The sequence below is a fragment of the Chelonoidis abingdonii genome, chromosome 6 (assembly GCF_003597395.2).
Source record: "Chelonoidis abingdonii isolate Lonesome George chromosome 6, CheloAbing_2.0, whole genome shotgun sequence".
Taxonomy (NCBI): domain Eukaryota; kingdom Metazoa; phylum Chordata; order Testudines; family Testudinidae; genus Chelonoidis; species Chelonoidis abingdonii.
This window is the reverse complement of record NC_133774.1, coordinates 124,408,718-124,428,174: the sequence shown is the minus strand read 5'-3', so window position 1 is coordinate 124,428,174 and position 19,457 is coordinate 124,408,718. Positions and strand designations below refer to the sequence as shown.

The window sequence follows — 19,457 nt, the reverse complement described above, 5'->3', positions numbered from 1 at the left end:
TTCTAGCCCTGTGGATCCTCCCCTTAGGCTGGGGGGAGGTCCTTTAGAAGTGGGCGGGCTTCGCCCGCCCACCCCTGGGATGCCAATAGGCTAACATACCTGTGTCTCAGTACTTTACTGTAGCCATCTGGCCTTGCCTCATCACAATATGTAGAGGAGATATCTATGTAATAAATTACAAAGTCACTTATTATTGTTCAAACAATAATTCTTAATTGTTTGACCACCTTATCTGTCCTCTGTTCATTAATCCAGCTCTCTCTTGGTATGTTTTAACATCTGAAACCCCTGAGTGGTTCCAGGCAGCTTCCATTTTTTTAATCAACCTGTTACAAAAATGTTTTCTCCACTCTATAAGCATGGACATTTTCCTCAAAATTACCCCTGTCGAAGGTCCAGGATGGGCAAGATTCAGTCCCAGACAAGTAACATCTTTGATCTACATATCTGCAAGGCTGAGAGGTGTAAACCACTGGAAAAAGGAGAATTCCCAGGATTTCAGTGGGACACCCAGAACTGGTATCTGTCACTGCAAAGCCCCAAGATACAAAGTTGTCACTTTTTTGGTGTAACAAAACTACTTGAGGTCACTTTTAGAAGTTTTTAGTGGCTTCCTGTAAAGTTTGTAAAGTTGGGCTCATGGTAACTAAAACATATGGCTTCACAGGTGGAGGGATGTGAAAAACAGACCCAGTAAAAATTGATTTGTGGGTATTTGTGTCTTTCTGCTTCCATCTCCTCACAATTTCCCCCATTGCCCAACCTGTTTGCAAAGAGGGAACTGCTCTGAAGCAGCCCAGGGGGAGGGAGGGGCAGCAGAAATAGCCAATAGCCTGCTTCAATTGATGGTATAAGGGAAAGCTGGAAGAGGCTATCAATGGCTGTCTCACAACAGCAAGGGATTGAGAAGAGGAGGCCGATATTCCCTTGCTGCAGGGGGAAAGAAGGATCCACTGCCTGCTGAAGTGGATGTTGCATCTATAGACCTACTGAAGTGCCAGGGTCTCTGTGAGTGAGATTTTGCAAAGCACTCACAGCCACTCACGACTGGAGTTATTCTGCTGTCATGGAACCCTTTTAAGGGAGAGAAAATGGTTCAGTCAACTCAGTCCTAGGCTTTCTCTGCTAAGATTGCCAAGAACGGTGCCAGTTGCTTAAAGTACATATTTTTCATTTGTGTTTTAAATGACTCAGCACTGAAGCTGGCTGGTGGGTTAATACAGTGTTTTGAAGAGAAGCTGTTCCCATTGAACTCAGGTGGAGTCTTATCACAGACTTCAATGGGAGAAGGATGCGGTCTGTAATCTTAGTATTATCCCTCTTTTATCAGTTATGCAATCACACGCTTTCTTTACAGGGTTATTGTCATTCTTTGCGCCAAGCAAGCCTTAATTTTGACCTTGTAGAATAATATACACAAGGATATCTGTGTCCCTCTAACTCCATTGTTAGCTAGCATCCCCAGGGTTTTTCCCTCTCCAGGACTGTGTACTCAGTTGCTGCTCCTATGGCTGAATCTGAGTGAGGAGAATTTCTCCTGCTCAGTGAACAAGTAGCTAGTCCTTAGCTGACATGTTGCAAGGATGCTGCCGTTTGCATACCCACAGCCAGAGAAGCAGGTGAAATGTCTGTGTGGATGGCATTGGTGACATCTGTACAGATGTGGCTGGCTGCTTAAATTCTCTTTTAAGAATCCGCTGTCCTTAAGGCACCCATCGCTCTGACGTGCTCTCTCTTTATTTTCCCAAGGAAAAAAGGAAAAGGCAGACAGAAATAGAAGGCAAGAGACAACAGCTTGAGGACCAGATACTTCAACTACAGCATTTCAAGGTAAGGGACTGATGCCAGAAATGATGGATTGACTAAATCTGTTCATTATTAGACATGCAGATCACACGTCTGGAAGCTGGGAAGAACCTGCTCCGACATGCAGCTTTCACTGCCGGAGCCTATCTCTTTCAGCTAATCATGTCCTGCCTGTTCCTCATCCTGTGTCTTTCTCATATACTGGACATTGTTACTGAAATGGCGTAGGTAGCAGAGAGGCAGAAGGGTGTGCATGTGTATTGTTATTAAATGCTGTTATTTACTATACAAAATGATAAGATGCCAATAGCTGTCGATATGGGTGTGCACTTCATGGATTAAAAGAGGTCTTGCTGTCTACATAGCTGGCTTGGATTTTTATAGAGTCGGTCACTCTAGCATACAAGCATTAGCTTTTGAGAGAGAGCAAGAGACTGTGTGTGTGTATGTGTATGTGCGTGTGAAAAGGTTTAATTGCCATGTGCAATTATAAAGCATACATAGCACTGTAAATCTTATACATATGTCTCTGCAGAAAGGGTGTGTACACATGTGCATCTGATTTTTACATATACTATATATATTTTAAAATATGGCCTGTTTTTTCCAATGCACTGAGCAATCCCAGTTCCCACTGAAGTCCATGAGAGCTGCAGCCCAGTTGAAAATCAGCCCAAATATTTTTATTTTTGCTGCAAGTAGAAAAGATTGCCTTTATACCTGTATGCATGTAAGAAAGAAGGGGAAAGACACACACACACACACACACACACAATGCTTTTGTATCCAACGATGAAAAGAAAACTCTCTATTTGGGGCCAGATCTTGCTGGACTAACTCAGTCAAGGGATCCTCTGGAATGCAATAGGATTATTCATCTAAATAAAACAAGGGGGATTTGGCTTTTGATCTGTCCTTACATCAAGCATGCTCGAGTTTATTTTAAAATGACTATACTATACTGTGTGTGTGCATTATATATAAAACACATACACAATATAAATGCGTGGGTGTAATACACACACACACAGTATATGGGGTACTGTGTGTGTGTGTCTGATACATTCTGTACACACACATGCTCAAAGAGCAGACTTCAAGTTGTGCTACAGACAGGATTCTTTTCATATATCTCTAAGTCTCCTTCATAGTCTGTAAACTGTGCTGTGGGTTTTAGACATAATGAATTTAAGTCCAAGTAACTGATTGCAGCCTAGGCAAATGCTCCATCACTGTCACCACAAACCTAGTGGTGACACACGTTGTCTCTTGCATTATCCGGAGATAACATGATTGCATTCCTATGGGGCAACATGAGTTGCCATTTTGTTCAGGCTGCCATTAGATCCCAGAGAGAGAATTACTTCTGGCTACCACGAGCTAATGCGAAAGGGTATGCAGGATCACACTCTGGCTGGGAAGATAACATGCATCTCTGATGCTTTCTTATTGTAGGCTGGGTATCTTCTTTGCCATGTTAACTGATTCCAAGCACATCAATACGGGCTTCCCATGAAATCCTATCAATTAGTGTGTTTGGAAAGCTGGTTTCAGATGACCTCATTTTTTTCCACTGTATTTTTGTTGTGTGTGTGTGTGTGTGTGTGTGTGTAGTTAGGTATAAGAATATCATCATCCTTGTGTAGTTAGGTATAAGGTAGTGTTATTCCATCAGATTACTCCGCCGGTGTAGAGTGGTAGTGCTATGCTGACATCAGCGATGCCATGCCGATTTACACCAGCTGAGGATCTAGACCATTGCACATATTCCCGAAATGATGCAGGGGATAATTACATATGTTATTCCCTTTTATTATTTGACTCATGAATGGACCAGGACTAATAACAGTAACAGCAAAGGAAAGTGAGGGAGGTCAGAATTAAGACAATATATGGTTACATGACATATCTTTGCATTTGGGAGTGAGGAAATGTACATGGGTTGAGACTATGGCCCCGATCCATCCCTGCACCATTGCTGAGCCTGGCACAATGACCAAGGGACAGAACATTATGCTTCCCTTATACAGCACTGGTGGAGCAAGCAACACAGGTTACAGCTGCCCTAGTTCGTGATTTCACTGAAACAGTCTCTATGGTCATTGTTCTGCCAAAGAAGAGGTGTAGGAATACCACAACCACATCCACTCCTGGCCCCAGTATGCCTTCTAAACTGGGGCCTCTTGCAAGAGACGATGGAGAACCAGCTATTCTGGTTCTGTGGCACATACCTCTGTGCCTGATATTCCACAGATGGTCCTTACCACTGCTAGGCCCTGCCTCGAAGGATTGCAAAGAAGCAATGGGACTCTAAAAACCAAAACTTAGGTCAAGAGAGATCTTATTCCCAGACACGAAAACTCTAGAGGTTGGGGTTGGGGGAAGATCCGAGAGCACATGATTAGCCTGTTTTCTACGTGTTTTGACCCTGAGGATTTCTGGTGACTGCTTGTTTTACGCTCTCTGGACAAATCAGGACTTGGTTGCTCCTGAAGCAAAGCACAGCCAGATAAAAGCCAGCAGAGGTTCATCCTGGATCATGGATCCTGTTGGAGGGGTGATACCATACTTTTGTTTGTTTGTGTGGGAGCAGAGAAAGCCAGGAGACTCTGGGTATCCTTTTCATTTAGTGTGGTGGTCAATTATATGTAACTTCAGGCAACCAACTAAAATGTTATTTGGCCTGCCTGACTCATGTCAAGTATTGTAGGCGGAAAAAATCTAATTGTCTGTTAGTCTTCAAGATTCAATGCCATGGTGCCGTCATATCCTCCCTTAAACTCCCAGAGCCAGACCTTCACTTGGTGGGGATTAGTGTGACTCGATTGGAACCCATGGATCTAGGCTAGCTTATACCAGCTGTGAATCTAGCCCTCAGCTGTGGCATAGAGGTAGGTAAGTATGCTAGCCTCTCAGTTTCAGAGGCTCTTGACAGAAACTTGGTTTAGTCATAAATGAAATGGGCTTCGACCCATTCTATAGAGGATATTTGTCCATGCCGCAGAAGTACTGCAGGCTGGTTTAAACAAACCTTCAAAAGTGCCTCTGGATCATTAATGTCAGTGCAGAGCAAAAGGACTTTGCTTTGGACTTTGTTCAAATTAGCAAACTTTGCTCTGGAAAAGCCTTTGACTGTAATATCTGGGTTAATCCTACGACTATAATAGCTGGGTTGATCCTGTAAGTATAAAAGCTGGGATGTTTATCCCAGAATTTTAGCCTCCATCATAATGGCACTTGCTTGGTTCATTTTTGTGAGATGTCATTATAATATTTTATTAAATATACTGTATAAAATGATATGTTTGATTACCTAATAAGGCTTGGAATACTACAGGTATCTGGATACCCTCATACAGTTAAGCACACTGAAAAAATATATAAAAGCGATAACTCTCCACAAGCATTCCTTGCAGTTCACAAGTGGTTGAGAGCAATTAGTCCTTGACTAAATGCCTCACAATATGCTCAATTCATTCATTTTTCCCCTGTTCTATACACGGCTCAGGCTGAGGGCCAGGATGTGAGAGCTGATTATGATTTGAGGCAGTATAGTATGCAATCTATCTCACAAGGATTAGAATTAGTAGATGCATGCTAGCATGGTGCCTTTCACTACATATTTTACAGACACTTCTATTAGATAAATATTTTCCCTGTTTTGTAGATGAAGAAACTGAGGCACAGATATAGTCTATGACTTGTCCATAGAATGTCTGTGCAGAGCAGGAAACAATTGATGGATCTCCAGACTCCTAGAGTGAGATCCTGGCCCTCCTCTCTGGCCCCTTTAAGTCAGGTAACAGTGACAGACAGAGTGGAGTAAGAAGGGGCTTTAAACGTCCCAGCTCTGGCTGGGAGAGAATTCCCCTAATAGAGACATCGAGGGAGACAGCCATAATGTGGAATCTCCATTATTGGAGATTTTTAAGAGCAGGTTAAACAAACACCTGTCTGGGATGGTCTAGATAATACTTAGTTCTGCCATGAATGCAGGTGACTAGACTCTGTTACCTCTCGAGGTGCCTTCCAGCCCTATGGATAAGTCACGCTGGGGTGCCTCTTCAGGCCCCAAAAGTAGCCCAGGATTGGGAAGGCATAAAAGTGGCTTAAAGCCCCCTCCCCTGGAGAGCAAGTTCTGTGCTGCTCCTTTTAGATGCACAGTACGAAATATCACCCCCAAGCTTACCCTATAGCCGCAAGACAATCCTTCCTCTTTTACATACTGCAAGGTGTTTCATTATACCTTTAACTTCATGCTTCACAATTCATCAGATGCATACTTATATAACATCATAAGCAGGGGTGGCTAAACTTGATGGAATTTGAAGTTTTACAAGACCCTTAAACTAGAGTTTGGGTTCAAAAAGACAATCAAAACAAATCTGACTTTGTTCACCTTATTCGGGTACATTAACTATTGAATGTTTTGACATCATGTAATGGTTTTGTTTGTTTGTGTGGTTATATCCTGTAGGCGGCAGCTGCATCTAAGAAGTTATTTCATCAGTCTTTAGTAGAATGAGTCTTCTATTTTTATGGATGATATCCACAACTTCTAATAAGATCTGTATTCCAAGATCTAACTGCCTCTATATTCAGCTAATCAGAATTTATAAAACCTCTTACAATGATGTTATTTGGTGACTGCCAATAAGTTTGTAGTAATCAACACTGTAATATTAAACTGAATGACACTGAATGAAAAAAATTCTTTCAATATACTTCCATTAGCTGTTACAATACATGAAATTATCACACAATTCTTAAACCTGAAGGCTATCAATATTATGGCCCTGTGAGGGTTAATATGTATTTTTTTAATAACCACAGTGTATGAACACTTAATCTACAATGTAATTATAGCTTTTATTTGGTTAGAATAGGGGTAGTTTTATTATGTAGAGGTTATGTTACCACATGAATTTAGCTGAAATTTCTTTAGCTAATAAGAAATTTTCAATTTTATGACACGATAGTACTGCTATCCTCAACTTATTCCCCCCATATAAAAACATCTGTCAAACATCAACTTATATATAGAACAGTTTGGAAATATGAAGCTAACTTTTGTAAATGAATAATTAGGAATGCCTACTTAGGCTAGAAAATTAAATTCTTTAAATTAAACCTTAACTCAGCAAAAAAAAAAAAAAGCCACTACAAGTATTTGTCAACGATTCCATACTCTCTTTAGCATGACCACTCGCTCACTGTTCCGAAGCAAAGTACATTATGGTCTGCACCACAATATAACTAGAGTGAAGTCATTTTTCATACATGTAATGAGCCAAATCCTGTTTAGTTACATATAGGGAAGTGAGACACAGAGAGATTAAGTGATTGGCCCAGGGTCATGCAGGATGTCTTTGGCAGAACAGAGAATTGAACGCTGGTCCCTTGGCTAGTGCCCTAGCCCCTGGACCATGCTCTGAATGGAGTTGTATAAGTGTAACTCAGAATTTGGCCCTGTACTAAAATATTACTAGAGAGTGTTCCATGTACTGTACACGGTTTTATATAAAGAATAGATAGACGATGGGGATCAGTTGTTCTCCATGGCCACTGAAGGTAGGACAAGAAGTTATTGGCTTCATCTGAAGCCAGGGCAATTTAGATATTAAGAAAAACTTTCTATCTATCAGGGCAATTAAGCCCTGGAACAGGCTTCCAAGGGAGGTTGTGGAATCCCCGTCACTGAAGGTTTTTAAGAAGAAGTTAGACAAGTACTTATTAGGGATGGTCTAGGACTAGGTTTACTTGGTCCGGCCTCAGCACAGGAGGCTGGACTTGATGACCTCTCAAGGTCTCTTCCAGTCTTACATTTCTATGGTTCTGACTATCAGAAAGGTTCACCAGTGGAATTACAATGCACCCTCCTAAGCAGCATACAACTATACAACATTATCATTTGAGTTACTTTAGATTGTAATCTCTTTGGTGTAGAGAATGTCCATTTATTGTCTATCTGCGCCATGTCTGACACAGTCGTGTGCAACCTGGGGGAGTCCTCTAGAATATTTATCAAGTGATGCCTGCGCAGGTTTGAAAGAAAAATCCTTGAGGGGAACTCAGCATGATCTCCCCCTCCCACTGCCCTGATATTTGCTTTAGAAAGAGTCCACATGACCCAGATTTAGCTTTTTTAAATAGTGAGTATAATTATTCACAAGAGAATTACAGACATTAACCCTTGGGCTGCAGCTCTTTTCAGCACTTTGTGATTGAATGAGGCGGGAACGTGATAACTCGGGGCATCCAGAAGCTTGAACGTTGAATAGAGCTACTCTTCTTTCTAGGAATTGTCCTTTTATAGTGGAGACTATTGACTCTCCTAAAAGCTCCTGCAGATTTGTTTATGGGATGGTGAACTGGTCCAGAAACCTTGCCTCGTTTTCTTTCCAGAAGTGACTCTGGAATGAGTATTTGGATTAAAAAAGTAAACAAACTTTTGGCTCACAGTGGAAGCAGAAATGCAAATAATTTGTAAGGGAGGCTGCAGTAAAGTTTTCAGTCCAATTGTGCTGAGTAAAGAGGGTGAGGTTAGAGATAGGACTACTCCAGATCTGGAATTATCAAAAACCAGTGGTGTTTACCTCTGGGATTTGGGGTCAAGACCATCTCCGCTTTGGCTAGTTCAGCTACGATTTGGATAAATATCTGACAGGAGCCAGATCATCAACTGGTGTAAATTAGCATTGCTTAAGGGAGTTAAATGGATCTTTGTCAACATAAACCAGCTGAAGCTCTGGCATTTGAACATTTCTGTGCTCATCCTGATTGAATTCAAACTTTCCAGGTTTGCCCATAATTACTTCTCCTGAAATGACTTAACCACCATTTTTAAAAACCCACATCTCTCTGAATAACTGGGATTGACATGTTGTCATCATCTTGGCATACATCAGCATGACCATTCCCATGAGACATGCTGAAAATTAGACACCGAGAACCTGGCTGGAAATTAGATTTCAATACAACAATTTTTATTTCATTCAAACTTTTTTTTAACTTTAAAAAACTTATACAGAGCTGTCAGGTCACATTTTTTTAGCCAGACTTACTTCAAATCTGCAATTTTAAGCCCTGATGTAAATGTTAAAAAACCTCTCGCTGTGGTGTAGCTATGATTCCATTACATGTAATCCACATAATATTTAAGTAATCTCCTAGTTAGAGCAGGCCTTTGGGTTGGATGAATGATCTCAGTGAGTGAGACACAAACTCTGCTTTCTGTCTCATGGAGATTTTATATTAGCTCTTACTTTCTGGTTTTTCTTAATCTAAAATAAGTCAACTAGACTGAAGAGGCTGGGTTTCTTTTCCTCTTTGTATAGAAATCATAACTGTCCACTCAGTTTACATATTTTAGAAAGCAACATGATATTTAACTATGAGACATGAGCAATTTAGCTGGGATGCAAAAATCTTTACATTGGCATTCACCCTAATGTATGAGCTGTCCATGGGAAATTTACTGTGAGACTGCAATGTAACTGACACATTTTCAAAGTGGCCCCAATCCAGCCACTAGAAAGACAGCTACAGTTGTTTCACCCATGTGTTTGCATGAGCAAAACCTCAGATTTATGTGAGCAAACTGCACTTGAATGTGTAGATCACTTAGATATCCAACCACCAGACTTCTCAGATGTTGCTGTGTGTACAGGCAAATCAAGTTGTGTGTAGGTATAGTTATTACGTCTGATTTGAACCTGAACGTCTACTCTATTGAGTCGGGACAAGAAAGGGCCCTTTCTGCGATCAGTTCAGTAGTCAATAACAAGAAAATAACATAAATAATTTCATATTCTATTCTTACTTCTTAGTCTTCCAGGCAATTTTTGTAATATTTACAATCACGTTTCCCTGTTACTTAAATAATTTCTTTCTTTCTTTCTCCCCTGTTGGTGTGTAGAAGGCAAATAGGGATAAGTGATTGACTGACTAGTTAATTGAAGCGCTGTCAAATGCACCAACTAATAACAAACAGACAAGAAAAAGAGAGATTTCTCTCTAATCTCTTTCAGTTATAGTAATTCTGGGTGTTACAAGTAACAACAGCAGGTGATGTTCAAACAGTTATTTTTGTGCATGAGACCTGCCCTAACATCACACGTACAGTCGCTTCGTGCACATCTGTTTTCCCAAAACACTCTCCCCACTGCCAAAAGAGACACTAAGGCCCCTTGCCCACATGCAAATGTTGCCCTACTTTAACTATACCGGTATCGTTTCAGCAGCATAACCCCTCTACTGTGGATTATACTGCTAGCGATGTGTTTATACTGGTATAGCTGATTCCCATAGAGGAAGGGAAATATTCAATACATGTACAAGGCACCATTACACCAGTATAATTGCTTCCAAACTAATGGTTGAACTAATACAATCATTCCAGTTTTTTTAAAAATCGCACCTCTAACTGATATAGCTAAATTGGTACAAAATCTGTGTGTAGACCAAGCCTAAAATTTTGGAATTAGGTAGTATTTGAAAGCATGTTAGCTAATGTAATTATAATCACAGTTTTGCACTTAGTGTAGGCACTGTTTAATGCTACAGCTGGTTGGAAAAAGTCAAACATTTTTTGCTATAACTTTGTCATCTTCATTTAAAAAAAATCCAACCGCTCTCTACATGGGTTAAAAAACATTTTTAAAAAGTCAAAAAAAAAAAAAAGTTAATGTGAAAATCTGTTATTAACTCTATTTAAACAGCTTTAAACATGTTAGCTGGTCTGTGCTGATTGTAAGTGGGAGGCTAAGGTTGACTATGCCTTCAACTAGCTACAGTAAAACCTGCCAAGAGTGACCACTATTGAGAGTTGGCAAAAATAGTTGCTTGTAAGAGGTGGTCTTTCTTTAAAGGGTTTGCACACTAGAGAGCGGTGGTGTTCTGTGGCCTCTGCTAGTCGCTCGTGACAGGTGTTCCCTCTTCCAAGGTGGTCTCTAAGGCAGGTTTTACTGTAATATGTTGTCCAGGTGTTAAACTGTCTACGCTAGGTGCACAGTTGTGATTAAAATCATGTTAAATAACATGTTTTCAAACACAACTTCATTTCCTAATCAGGACAAGGCTGATTTAATGCTCACTTTTGAAGAGAACAAGCATGTTACGTGGCAGTTAACATACCATGGCAGAGAGTTTGTGTCCCAGGTCCCATTAGCATTGCGAAACTCAGTGCCTGCCCTGAGTCATTCACGTTATGCCCGTCAACACGAACTATTTGTTAGAGGAAATATGAGTTCTGCTCCCTGTGCAAATGACCACCCAGCTCCTCTTTTACAAGTCTCCTCAAGCACTCAAATTTCACATGAAAACTGCAGATTGCAAAATAACTCTGAAGTCTGAGCCACACCATGTGATTTTTGGAGCACAGCCAGGCTAGCCTGTTCACTCGCGAAACAAGTAAGATAGCGTCAAGGACGAAAGGTTCAAAAGCAGCCTGTGTATCCGCTTACACAGATACGGTTGCCTTGCTGCATCCAGCGTATGTCCACAAATCCTCTTTGCATGTGCAGATTTATCAAGGAATGTTTAATGGTATCGATCACCAAAGCACCTGCTCACACTGCGTCCAGAGAAACCATCAATCTTCTCCCCCTTGGAGGCTGGGGCAGGGCAGGTGGGAGAGAAACGTAAAACATGCCATTCAGAACACCCATTGGTGCTGTGTGGGAAGGAGATGGGAGGAATCCCAGATTTATTTTATTTTTCTGTTTGGTTTGGTTTTGGTTTTTGCTGCCACCTAAGTTTTGCCACTCTAGGCAGATGCTTGTTCTGTTCACATGCACAAGCAGGTTCTGATACTCCCAGTGTGCCTTCTGAGTCTCATCTGCTTAGCTGACTGACAAAAATGCTATGGCTGTCAGTGCTATAACGCCCATTTAGCCGCGAAGAACAGAGCTGGGTTCTGTTCATTCTTGGACATCATCAGTTCCAGAATGTTTGCTTGGTGGTGATTTTTGAAATACAAAGGGCAAATCTGAATGCTCCTGATTATCTTTCATAGGTCATGTTATACTGGTGTCCTGATACATTGCATTCACTTAATTCAGTGGAAGGGCTGTACTGTCAAAGTGTTGTATGAGGTTTCGGGTGTCCTACTCCATGACTGGGGGATTTTTTGTTAAATGAAAAGTCTTGTCCTCTCTGGTCTACATGGGACTTCCCAGAAGCATCATTCTGAGAAAAATGAGATCACAAAGATTTATTAGTTGGATCAGGACCACCCAGAGGATTCAGCGGGCCTGGGGTCTTCCGCGGCGGGGGGCACCCACTGCCGAATTGCCACCAAAGACCCAGCACTTTGGCTGCAGGTCCTGGGACGGAAGGACCCCCCGCCACCGAATTGCCGCCGAAGACCCGGAGCAGAAGCAGCTCCGGGGGCCCAGACCCCACGAGAGTTTTCTGGGGCCCCTGGAGTGAGTGAAGGACCCCGCTCCAAGGGCCCCAAAAAAATCTCTTGGGGGCCCCTGTGGGGCCCGGGGCAAATTGCCCCACTTCCCCCCCGCCCCCAGGCAGCCCTGATTTGGATATAGAGTCTAAAGCTAATTTTCTCTCATCATATTAACTGTGTGAGAGAGAGAGAGAGAAATAGAGGACAGTTATAATTTTGAGGTCAGATCCTTTTCTGACTTCATTGTCTTTATGGCAGGGCACTGGCAAAGAGTTTTAGGAATCCTCTTCCCATGTTGTGTCAAGCAGTGCCCCATCTATCTGTGTGCCTGGCCATAGTTGGGACAGTTGCAGACACATCCTTCATTAAATACAGTTTGTTTAATTGCCTTTGTGTCAGGATTGTAAATGGTGTTTGAGGACACTGTCTCCAGCACTGTCCCCGTCCCATAAAAAATATACCCCTTCCAACCGGTACTTAAGTTCATTTGTGGAACGGTTGCTTTCTGCAGACATTCTTGTGAGTAAACCCCAGGGCCTTGAGCATTGAAACTAAAAGGCCATGACAATGGCTAAAGCAAACAGATTTTTTTTCATTTGAGCTCATGCTTCTGGAAAACCAGGTTGGCAGCATGTGCAGAGCTTTGAAAATGAGCCTAGAGCTCCTGGAACAGCGGTAGATACCCACCCACGCATAACTGCATGCTCAGGTGGGTGTTTGGAATATACCACTGCCCTCCCTGTGTGGGATGATGTGAAAGTGGACACAAACATAAAGTGTGCATGGAGTTCTAAGGCTTCATTTTATTTAAAATATTACCTAAAAGTTAACTTACCCAGAGAGACATACAGTCAGTAAATGCATCTTTAAAGGGACCCATGATGAAACAAAACTGTTCACCCTTTCAGGAAATGTTTGTAGAGATTAAAGCTGACAAGTATAAAACGTGCACCAGCTGGTTGTTGGTCTGGAGGTGCACCTGTTCACACAGTGCAGTTTTCTTTCCACAACTGTCTACTCTGTTCTCAGCCAGGCAAGGGCCCGAAATAGTCAAGAATCTTGCGTTCAGCCGGAAATGGGATTTCTTCTACATCTCTGTACTCTGCCTGCTCATGAGACTGGAGAGGCAAGGCAGATGGGTAACACAACGGAGACCATATTCCCATGGTGCACACCCATGATTCTGAAGAGAAGGACTCTGGATTCAGGGCCGGCACTTTCATTTAGGCGACCTAGGCGGTCGCCTAGGTGCCAGGATTTGGGGAGGCGGCAATTCAGCGGCGGGGGTCCTTCCACGCTCCAGGTCTTCAGCAGCAATTCGGCGGCGGGTCCTTCACTCGCTCCGGGACCCGCCGCTGAAGTGCCCCAAAGACCGGGAGCACGGACAGACCCCCCCCACCATCGAATTGCCGCCAACCAGGAACACGGAAGGACCCCCACCTAGGGCGCCAAAAACCCTGGTGCCCCTTCTGTCTGGATTTATTGTTGAGAAGACCAGAGAAGACCTTTTTTGTTTGGTAGGAGGGGTGGCTGACATGTTAATATTATATGTGACATGGTACTTTTTATTAATTTAAGTAAACTTCAGGGGTGAAAGCCTTGATAGCATCCCTTTAAGTTTGATGTTTGTATAGGATGAAATGGTTATTTTGCAGCGTAAAACAACTCTTCTCAGAGTTTTCTAGTCTGGCATAATATTGATAGTATTTCCAATGAGTTGCAGGTCTCAAATGCTGTTTGTCACTGAGAAATATTCCAGGCCAAAGCCAACCCTGATGTCACACCATTGACTTCAGTAGAGTTGCACCAGTGAAGATACGTCCTGTTAGTTGTATTTTGAAAGAACATCAATGGCATGTATTGTTCCATTTTCATTACTTTTTTCTCAAGAGCAAACATAACATTTTAATGGAGGGGGCTTTCTGGGGTCACATTTTGACCTTTATTTGATCTCCTGAGACTATCAGTTTCCTTGGAAATATCTTTGGCAGCCAGAGGAATCGTGAGCATCAAATATAGCTGACCTTAGCAAGAGCGTGTTTCTAAATTATTTTTAAAAATCAAAATGAGATTAAAGAAATGGATTTAAAATATTGTAGCACTAACTGAATTTAAAATAACAATGAAAACCAACATTTTATCTTAAAGAGTAAAGATGTAAAAAGCTGGCCCTGGAGCTCTGCCATTGGCTCCAATGGGACTGCATACATGAATGTACTATTCTCCTTGAGTAATGGCTGCAGAATCAGGTCCTAATTCAGCAAATTCGAGATGAGATCACTGAAATACAATACACATTGAACCCAGCTATGACATTTTTACAGGGTCGCTTTCAAGGGTATAATAGCACGTGAAAATGCTGTCAAAATAAATAACATTAATTAAATGAACATTTAATATAGTATTAAAATCAAACAGAGCATTGTAAGCAAAGGTATATTATTTTCAATGGGGCTTTAATTACAGTATATGCATTCATGGGGTCATACAATGGTCCCTTTATAGGACAAATAGTAAACAACTTGAAATCCCTGAAGGAATTAGTGTCCTAAATGCCAAACCTTGAGACTACAATAAACACAATTAAATTAGGCCTTGTCCCATGTCTCTGTGTTTATTGCAGACACAGTATCTGTTGGGGTTTGATTTTTGTGATATTGATTTCCATTTTTTCTCCCACCTGCCTATTAGCACCCAACGTAAGTTGTACCCTTTCCTTGTACATGATAAGGAAGATTGAATTTATTTCCATTAATTCTATCAGAGCACATAGTAACATGTAAGAGGACTGAATTGTGCATGGCAAAATCAGCTAACTAAGGAGAACTGTACTAAACGGGAACACTGAGGGACTGGTCTTCCTCCCATTAAAGCCAATAGGAGTATTTCCACTGGCATGATTTGATTTCCATTGAATGATCTAGCCCCGAGTAAGTAGTGCACTGGAGTTAACTGGATATAGACTACTAGGCCATCTTGTTATTTTTGTACTGTTATAACTAGTTCAGTGATTTTTTTTATTTAAAAATAGTTATATCCGTACAACCCATAGTGTGGGTGTAGTTATACCAGTATAAAGGTGACTTATACCAGGATAGCTTACTCTCTTCGTGTACAGAAATAAGCTGTACTAACCTAAAACACATTGATATTGGTATAACTGTGTCCACTCCAGGGAGATTGTATTGTTTTAAGAATACTGGAGTAGTTCAAGCAGGGAAAATTTTATATGCTGAGAAGCCCTAAGATGCTAAAGCTCATAGTAGGCCTCATAAGGACTCCTCAGGAGTCCTAGGGAAATTATAGCATGTGATCATGTAATTTAGAGATTATATTGCAATGCATATGTACAAGGGACTGAGTTAAGGTTGCCCTGGCAGCCTTAACTGTGGCAATTCTTAGCTTCTGAGTGCTTCACATAGCAGATTTAAGAGATTCTTAATATTTTCTCTCTGGTGTCACTGTATAGGGTGAGATGTTGTACCTCTAAGAGGCACAGCACAAATCTCACAGCTATGGGAGACACAAGGCAAAGGTGGCTCGTTGCACTCCCCTGACTCCAGGCCTCACCAAAGGCTGAAATATGTGGCTGGGCTGCTTGTGTGAAGCTCCACAAGCCACAGCTGCTCAGAATGGCCTTAGCACTGCAATTCACCTCCTCACCACCACCCGCACCAATGAACCCTTCTCAGCTCTGGCCCTCAATCCCATAGGTTGGGACTTTTGGGGGGGTGGAGGGGAGCACCTAGGGAAGCCTGTGGCTGCCTAACAAAATGTCTGCTGTGGTGGAATCCTGCACAAGCCCGCTAAGAAGCTTTTCTGTCTCTAGACACTGCCACATCACTGTACAGGGGCTGTAGCAGGAAGGAGAATGCATCCCAGAGTGTGTGTACTGTATTATATGGACATGTGGTATGTGTTTGTTTTATATGTACATGATGTGTGCATGTATATAAATCATATACTTTCAGATATTCTCAAGCATGGCAGGTTACCCATATTTTGAACAAAGTTTCAATTTCTTCACTTCCCAGAGCATCCTATTTTGGATTCCCCATGTGATATTAAGTAACTGTTGCTAGTTCCCTCAAATATGTAACCTTTTTTTTCTCTGTGTGAAAAGAAATCCCAGTATTACAGTCTAGCTGCATCTCAGCCACTGCCTCTCGCACGTGAAGGAAAATGTGGTGACGGTCTTACCAAGGCGAGAGGATTTCTAATACGTCATGACATTCCTGTCCCTAAATACGTCCTAACGAAGTCACAGCTACAGTGTCCAATTACAGGTTCCACATTCATTCCATTTACAGTTTCCAAGCAGTGGTTTTAGTTTGGGGGAGGGGGCAAAGCAACGCGAGTTGTAGCTTAAGCATTTCATATAAACAGAAGAAACTTGCCATTAAAATATCATGAATAGCTTAAAATACACTGTTACCCTGAAGGGATTGACTTTTTCTTCTTCAGGCTTCAGTACAGAGATTCAGTAAATGCACGTGGTAAAAACAGTGGGATTCAGCTGACAGTAAATACGGAACAATTATTAAGTAAGTGCTTTACTTCAGAAGGGACCAAACTGTGCCCTCTTCAGGGCTGCATTAGAAACTTTGGTCCATATCTATTTGATTTTAAATGGAGCAGATTGTAGCTGCCTTTTATCTTTAGTGTGTGGCCTGTTTCTCAAAGTTAGGTGCTGGATCTGAATGTCTCCCAATTGTAGGAGTCTCCATATTTGGAGTTTTGATTTGAGCCTATCGCTGTTTTTTAAAACAGAGTTGTGGCTCGTGGAGGCTACGTATTCCATCCTGCAGTAGACCACACTCCTGTATTAAAAATGAGGACAGCCACAGTCTGGACTGAAGAACGTTGTGGTCCTCACTGGGGGCTTGTTCCAGACTGCAAAACTCTGAGCACTCTGTCACCAATCCAGCAAATCACTTATGCCCATGCTTAACATTGGCAGTGAGACTACTCACATGCTCAAAGTCAAGCACAGTCTTAAGTGCTTTACTGGAATGGGGCCAGAGTGATCAGCACCATCCAGGTGTTATCCCATGACCGGTAGGCCCCACTTTGACTATTCCCTCTTCATTTCTTGGGACATATAATCATTGTGAACCTGGTTTACCATTTTTGTATGTCCGTAGTTCGTACTACTGTTTCTGGGTCTCATTCAACCAAGTGAGATGTTAACATGGCCAGCATTACTCCCTGGCTTGAATAGACAACTGAAATACCAGCCAAGGAAGCTCTCTGAACAGCTGATGCAATTCTTCAGGAAGAATCTGCAAAACACCACCAACAAAGGCAGTTATTGTCTGTGACAGTTGTGGTTGAAGATTATCATTAGTAATGCTGTACGAACCCAAAACTGATTATAATGACGACAGGCTCAGCTGGGCTTGGGCAAACCCGTCATGCCAAAGTTCTCAGTGATCCACTGATATTTCTCTAACATTATTGTCTAGAATTTTCAAAAGTATATACGTGACATAGATGCACAAGGACTGTTGACTTCAGGACTGTTGACTCCTTCACGAAGGAGCTTTTGAAAATCTCACCCATTATTACTTTTTAAAATACATTTTGTTTTGCTATTTAAAAAAAAGCAGGAAAGAAAAGGCAAGAGAATGGGGGATACTACAGTTTTTCCTCCCTGCTTTTTTTAATAGCAAAACAAGATGTATTTTTAAAGAATTAACATAAAATAGCAAACTGATTACACAGATTTTTAAATTACCGGCTTTCATCAAATGTGTCAAAAACCAAACTGCTGTAGAGAATCATATTACAATAGCGTCTTCTCAATAGAAACACCCAAATACCTACTCTCTTCGCTAGCAGCTGTTCTGATTAATTTTTAATTAAAAGAGGCTTAAAATTAAATATTAAACTGAACCCAAATAATCTCACCTTTCCACTTTACTGCTTCTTTTAGTCCCTGATTCAGCAAAGCACTTAAGCACATGCTTAAATCCCACAGCTTAACCTTAACCATGTCCTTACTTGCTGAGTCAGGGCCTTAATCTGTGACTGGCCACTTCTCTATTAAGGGAGAGGATCTTAAACTTTTATGGCTGTTCAGCATTTGATTAAGCACTCTTTAACTGCCTGCATTGTAGCAACACATCCCTGTTGTGCAGAGTTTTGACTGTTACAATAGCAGTCCTTGTTGCCATTCACAATTATTAGGCTAACTAGATCTCTTGGGAAACATCTTAGAAAACGGACAGTCTTTATTATACTGCGCTGTATCCAGGACAGGCTTAATGTACCACATTGATGAACTCTGGAAGAATGGAGCAAAGCCCACAAAAGGAGTTCTGGACTGAGAGCCAAAATCCTCAGCCACAACTACCTGGAATGCTGACACAGCTGGGCTGTGAGCCACAGAGCATGGGGAAGATGCTTCCTCCATGGCACAGTTTCCGACCAGTGGACAGACCCACCCTGGCAGTCCCCCAGAACAGAAATCCAACCTCTAGCCTGCCCCAAAAGAGAACTGTGGAGACGAGTGTGCAGGGAGTGCTGTGTCCTCCACCGTGAGTCTTCCCTGCTGATGCCTCTCCCTCCATGCCTTTGACTCCCAGCTACTAATCTGCATTTAGCCCTGGGGTGGGCCCCAGGCTCTGGAAACAAGATGGGCCAAACTCTATCAAAAATCTCTCCTCTTTTAAAGTGTGTGTGCGCCTCCCTAATGCTGAAGCAGTCATTCTTCTCCCAAGGGTTGCCAACCACCCATGATTGTCCTGGAGTCTCCTGGAATTAAAGATCAATCTTTAATTAAAGATTATGTCATGTGATGAACCTCCAGGAATGCATCCGACCAAAAATGGCAACCCTACCTCTACCACGCTGGTTCTCCACCTTTCCCAGACTACTGTACCCCTTTCAGGAGTCTGATTTGTCTTGCATAGCCCAGGTTTCACCGACTTACTTACAAAATCAAACATAAAAATACATGGGTGTCACCGCGCACTATTACTGAGAAATTGCTTAGTTCTCATTTTTACCATATCATTATAAAATAAATCAGTTGGAATATAAATATGATACTTGAGCCTGTTTTTCATTTGTGAGCCTTGTCTGAAGCCTGGGCCCCAGCTGGCAGGGCTAAAGCATGTAACTGAGTTTCACGGGGCCCCCTGTTGTGTGGGGCCCTGGGTAGTTGACCCGCTTGCCACCCTCTAATGACGACCCTGCACTTGCTATCCCCCTAAACCTGTCCCGTGACACACACCTCCCCCCGGGG

General features: G+C 42.0%; 1 protein-coding gene across 4 annotated transcripts in view; it reads left to right on the top strand.

Moving 5' to 3' along the window:
- PALM2AKAP2 (PALM2 and AKAP2 fusion) overlaps positions 1-19,457 on the top strand; it is a 445,812-nt gene that overhangs the window by 114,702 nt on the left and 311,653 nt on the right. For all 4 annotated transcript variants that reach the window (XM_075067389.1, XM_075067388.1, XM_075067391.1 and 1 more), the window contains exon 2: positions 1,750-1,830. In XM_075067389.1, the coding sequence (XP_074923490.1) occupies positions 1,750-1,830 (81 nt within the window). The remainder of the gene's footprint in view (positions 1-1,749; positions 1,831-19,457) is intronic.